Below are 6,281 nucleotides of genomic sequence, written 5' to 3' on the forward strand. Positions count from 1 at the left end.
AAGTCCATGGCCCCCCCTGGAGTTCATGGACCCAGTTAAAAACCTTGCAATTAAACGATTCCCCCCAGTGTCAGTAATAATAATAATAATAATAATAATAATAATAATGTCAATAATAATAATGTCAATAATGTCAATAATAATAATAATAATAATGTCAATAATGTCAATAATTATTATAATAATAATAATGTCAATAATAATAATGTCAATAATGTCAATAATAATAATAATAATGTCAATAATGTCAATAATAATAATAATAATAATAATAATGTCAATAATAATGTCAATAATGTCAATAATAATAATAATAATAATAATGTCAATAATAATAATAATAATAATATAATAATAATAATAATAATAATATAATGTCAATAATAATAATAATAATAATAATAATGCATTTAGAAATAGTGTATTATAAGTGTGTTTGTATGTATATTTTCGTATATTTTTGCATGTATTCTATCCCTGCATGCAAACAAATTTTCCTTCGTAATATCAATAAAATTGAAAACTTGAATCTTGAATAATAATAATAACAACAACAACAACAATAATAAATAAATAAATAAAAGCACACTTTTTATACATGTATTTAAGCACCGCATTCGTCTTTTGATGCCTTTATTTTCATAAACGTATCTTGTGTTTGTTTCTTTTCAGTAGCTAATGTGCCTTTTCTCTTTTCATTTGTTTAAAACACTCTCCAAGATGTTGCTATTAAACTGGGTCACAAAACACTGAACATGTCCAGGTTTTTAAACACTGCGGATGCTGCAGGCTGTGTATCTGTAAATGTTCCACTGAAATGCTGTAAATTGATTATATGTGGTTTATTTGACTGTTTTAAGTGTTCGGATTATATTTGTGATGTCGCCTGGAGCACTTGAAACCTACTGACATTGACACGCTAGAGTTGGACACTGACGAAAGCAGCTGCCAATCATCTCATCACCTTCCCCTTATCTGCCACTGTACCCCACTGGACTGAAGCCTGAACGAATGGCATGCATATTAAGGCCGAGGGCAGTCACAGAACGGCATAATGGTACAACATTAATTCCATTCGATAGGCTTAATTACATTTCAGAAGCCACGTTTGTCCGAATATTGGACAGGAAACAAGGGTTATGGCCAACCACTCATGTGCTCAGGATTTAGCACCGCTTGCGTCTTTAAAAATAAACAAATAAATAAATACACATGACTTTCTTCAGGATAAATGTTAATAATTTTTTATTTATTTCTTTATTATTATTATTATTATTATTATTATTTTGTCCTAATCTGCATCGCGATTACAAGGCGCCTCTTGTAAATGGATGATTATTAATCATGCTGGCATCTCTGATAAGACTCTGGATTAGGTGCCGACCTGTCTATATTAAAGATGCCATGAGAGTCGAGTTTGATGTTTGATGTTAATAATAATAATAATAATAATAATAATAATAATTACGATTAGACAGCGAAAGCACTATTATTATAATTTTTTTTAAATATACATATTGATGAAATATATATTAAGTGGAGAAGTGGTTGTATCATGACAACAGATTTAATTACATATAGCCTAATCCTATAAAGGCGTTTGAAACTTCGCAATTAAAATATTTACATATACTTGCTCAATGTAGTTTTTTTACGTATCATTTTAATAATAGGGAACAACAGAAAATATGCGCATAGAATCCACTTAAACATCGCCTGCAATTTACACCAGGACTCTCTCTCTCTCTCTCTCTCTCTCTCTCTCTCTCTCTCTCTCTCTCTCTCTCTCTCTCTCTCTCTCTCTCTGATAACTGTAATTGCATCGTGTATTCATCAAACCAATTTTCGGGTGATGATGCGCTGCCTCTGAAAAATCCTTTGAAGTCGGAGAGAAAGAAGAAAACTAAAGAAAAAGAAAAGTTCTCTCGGTGCGATAAACACCGATTGCTTTATCAATAGTTCAGGTAATTAATTCGTATATGTTTTAGTGAAAATATTCAGGGGGAAAAAAGAAGATTTACTTCCCATTTTGGTCAAGACAAGAAAAAAGGACCGTTTAAACAACTGACAGCTGCTATTTTGTGATGCAAGTTTGTGATTGCGTTAAATGTTGTGAGACAGATCAATCGACGCGCCGCGTCTGTCTGTGTGTATTCACCGATGGACGTGCAATTACGTTGTTATCATTTTTATATGTAATAGTAGGCTGCTACAGGCTATATTTTGCAGGTAGGATACATATACGAAGTCCAAGTTTATAAACGTCAATTTATGGCGAAGCAAAAGCCCAATCCACTTTCAATTTAGGCAAACCAAAAAAGAATGGATTAAAAAGGTTTGTTCGTCAATTTCAAGAGGAAGCTAAAGCATTCTAAATAAATGCCCTCTCAAAGTCGACCACCTTGACTGACAGCTGTGTACAGGTTATGAATAAAATCAATGGAAAAAGGCGATTTATTGGATAGCCTATAGCCTATCGATTTCAACGCACGTTTCACCGAGTAGCCTATAGATATTTATTATATTGTTTGCTGTCAACAAAGTAGAAGCTTGAGTGGTAACAACACACTTTTCTCTCTGAGCAAAGTGAGTTTATCATTTCACCCTCGTCCTCTCACTGGGTGGGATTTTGGAGCGCCCAGGGGTCTGACAGATGTAGTGCGCATGCGCCGTAGGCCATTTCAGAACCTGCCAGTGCGCTTCTTATTTCACATGTTGCAACTCTCGCCTGACAATCACTCGACTGAAGTTGGTTCACCATCCACCATGGTGAGGAGGAAAACAAGAAGCGAGCACAGTTGAGGAGGACGAAAGTTTCTTGTTCATACCATCGACCTTATCTACTACTTTTCTGGATAGAACAATGTTAGATGGAGCATTGCTTTCGTGAAAGTTATCGTCAAATTAGCTGGATGTGGATTGACGGACGGCAGAATGAAGCACTGAGCCTGACGCAAGCCGGGAGACTTTGGTGACTTTCTGCGTTAGATCCCAATCCGTGTGGTTTCCTGTATGCCACCCAGTGCGCTGCTGACAGTTCTTCGTTGAATTTCGTGACACTTTTGTCCGAGGATTTTTACCTGAGCAGGTGAAACCAACACTATGTCCAAACCCATGGATCACGTAAAGCGTCCCATGAATGCGTTTATGGTCTGGTCCAGAGCCCAGCGGCGAAAGATGGCCCAAGAGAATCCGAAAATGCACAATTCTGAGATCAGTAAAAGACTCGGAGCGGAGTGGAAACTCCTCACGGAGTCCGAAAAGAGGCCGTTCATTGACGAAGCGAAGCGACTGCGGGCGATGCACATGAAGGAACACCCCGACTACAAATACAGACCCAGGCGGAAGCCAAAGACTTTAATGAAGAAAGACAAGTTCGCGTTCCCGATGGCGTATAACTTGGGAGAACACGAGGCGTTGAAAGTGGGCGGCTTATCCAGCGCAGCGCTCACCGAGTCCTTAATGAGCAACCCGGACAAGGCGGCGGCGGCGGCGGCGGCAGCAGCGGCCAGGGTGTTCTTCAACCCTTCCATGTCCACGAACCCCTATTCGTTTTTTGACATTGGGTCCAAAATGAGCGACTTTTCTCCGCCTTCATTTCCCTACGCGTCACCATTGGGTTACCCAACCGCGGCGACGGCTTTGTCCGGAGCGGGCACCGTCGGCACCGGGACACATGCCCATACGCATTCACACCCATCGCCGGGTAACCCGGGCTACATGATTCCCTGTAACTGCGCGGCGTGGCCATCGGCGGGGCTTCAACCACCGCTCGCCTATATTTTACTACCCGGGATGGGAAAACCACAACTTGAACCGTATCCTGCGTACGCAGCCGCGTTATGAGACTCAGGACTATGGTGACAAACGTTTTATAAATGTGAAATAAATGACTATGGAGCATGCACAAAACTGAACATGCGATGCAATGATCGTCACATCGGACATCACATGTGTTTGTAACTACTAGAATAAGTAATGCCTATCTGAGGTGTATTGGGGAATATAAACTCTCTTTGGAAGGGGAAGGATGTTATTGACAATGTGCTGAACGGGTCGAGCGAGATCTACGAAGCCAGTCTGCCCTTATCAATGTGAATAATAATTATCTGAAATGGTTTCACGCCAGTTGTTAGTGCACTAACCTGTTGTCCCGCTACATTTCGGCCAATGCTGTATAGCCTATCATTATACAGAACAAGTACATTAATGGTGAATGTTTTATTCTGGAACACCCGAAAATCAACTCAGCCTCAGTTGCGCGCGCAGTCTTCTTTTCAAAAGTGTCTGCGTGTTCCTGTAAATGTGTACAGCTGTATTCAACCCTATCTTGTTCTATATGCCGGAGCTGTTTGACTAGAAATGAAATCAGGTGTATATTTTGAGTTTCTAATACTATTTCATGGATGTATACAATATTTATTGTTTAGTGAAAACATGACCCTGTTTGATGACGCCGTGTCCTTTGATATGTGCACAAAAAGGGAGACCATTAAGCACTTGTCAAGTGTCATTTATTGAAAAAGAAACATGCCCAAGTTTCTGATCAATTTAAGGGTGCTGGTCCGTCGACATACAAATATCACTGACGATTGTCAAAATGCGTCCACGTCAAGAAAGTCAGTCCGTTTTTTTTTTTTTTTTTTTTTTTTTTTTTTTTTTAACTAACTCTAAAGTGAAATTGTATGTTATTATATGTTTTGCATAATTCCACTTATATGTACTTAAAATGCCTATCGTTCATTTACTGAACAAAGGGGATATAATAAAGCGTATGCGGAAAAAAGGGAAATTGCTCTGTAGTTCTTGATGAATGGCGAACAAGATTTGTATCTCGAATGCCTTTACTTGGTCTGAGCAGGTGAAGTGTAAAGTATCCTCTAAAGGACGCTTTTGTTCGGGCGCTGAATAGAATTACTCAGAAATCTAAAGCAAGTCTTTGTAATCAAGAGCCAAATCCTGATTTATCACAACTCAAATCATGAATAGGAAGGAAGATAAAGCTGAGTTTACTTTTAAGCCCTAAATGTCTTAGGCCTGCGACCAGACATTTCTTTGCATCTTTTAGTCGTCGAGACGCAAATAGAGGGGTTTGCTTGCAATTGTAGGGCCTAATAAAATGAGCTTTTCATGCTTTTGTTTTTAGTTTGCACTTTTATTTGCATGTATGCATTTGGCGGCCGCTTTTATCCAAAGCGCCTTACAGTGCATTCTAGTTATACATGTTTTACCAGTTTGAATCAAACCAGTCGAGCTACAGGAACCCAATGTAGGCTATTAATTTTCAAGTGATATTTTATAGTCTCATAAGATCTAGAATGATAGCTGGATAGAGTTTGAACATTTTTGTACACATTTTTTTTCTCTTCTTCTTCTTAACAAAATGATGGAATGTGTTGGGTTTAGATTGCATTAAGAAAATGAATTCATATGGCTCAGACCAATTATGCAAAACTAATTTGGACTGTCCAGGGATAATTACCTCCGCCACGGTTAATTGAATCTTTTCACCGGCCTTTATTCTCTTTTGTAACGCGATCGCTGCTCTCCACGGAACTTCCTGCTTCGCTTTGGAAATAGATTTGTGCAGCTTTTCAAGTATTGTCCTTTATTCATTTCACTGAAAACCTAAAATGCGCTTCACGTGGTAACATCTAAATCAACTGGACTTATTCAAGTAAAAAAATAAACATAAATGAATTAATTAACAATCAACCTGAATGTATTAGATTGCACCAACAAAACTAATTTTAAGGGGTTGGTTAAGTAAACTAATGCAGGTTACCAGTTTACAACAAACAGATTGTTCCTTTTAAACATGCATTTTACAGCAGAGAAAGTGGCAATAGTAGTGGCACATTGTAAAAAATGAAACTGTTGTTACCTTACAGGAGCTATTTCTACCTGACCTGGCTTAGAAAAGGACTTTTGTCAAATGTCAGGTTCATTCAGCCCTATTAAACTGAATTGCATCTTTACTGTCCATTCTCATTACACAAGGTGGAATAACATGCAAGACAAACCAAAAACAGGCAAACATTCACACTCAGTACTCTGCCTTATGCCATCACATACAAATAAATTAGACAAGATGCAATATACCAAATAGCTACATTGAAAAGCAATAAATTCCACCAAGTAAATGACAATTGCATAGCAGGTCATAAAAAGCCTAAATAAAAACATTTAAAACCCAGAATAAAAACCTCAGATCATCATGCAATTCACTGTTCAATAACACGATTGCAGATGGAATAAAATATCTCAACCAGTTAATGAAG

The 6,281-nt window shown here is 37.9% G+C and overlaps 1 protein-coding gene across 1 annotated transcript; it reads left to right on the forward strand.

Annotated features, from left to right (window-relative positions):
• Positions 1 to 2,536: 2,536 nt before the first annotated feature.
• LOC127448279 (transcription factor Sox-21-B-like) lies at positions 2,537 to 4,776 on the forward strand. Its single transcript, XM_051710699.1, has one exon. The coding sequence runs from the start codon at positions 3,103 to 3,105 to the stop codon at positions 3,844 to 3,846; it is 744 nt and encodes a 247-aa protein (XP_051566659.1). The 5' UTR covers positions 2,537 to 3,102; the 3' UTR covers positions 3,847 to 4,776.
• The last annotated feature ends 1,505 nt before the right edge of the window (positions 4,777 to 6,281 follow it).

Source organism: Myxocyprinus asiaticus, chromosome 11 (genome assembly GCF_019703515.2).
Source record: "Myxocyprinus asiaticus isolate MX2 ecotype Aquarium Trade chromosome 11, UBuf_Myxa_2, whole genome shotgun sequence".
NCBI lineage: Eukaryota > Metazoa > Chordata > Actinopteri > Cypriniformes > Catostomidae > Myxocyprinus > Myxocyprinus asiaticus.

Coding starts and splice junctions, on each gene's coding strand:
- LOC127448279 (XM_051710699.1), top strand. CDS start 3,103: ATGTCCAAACCCATGGATCACGTAAAGCGTCCCATGAATGCGTTTATG.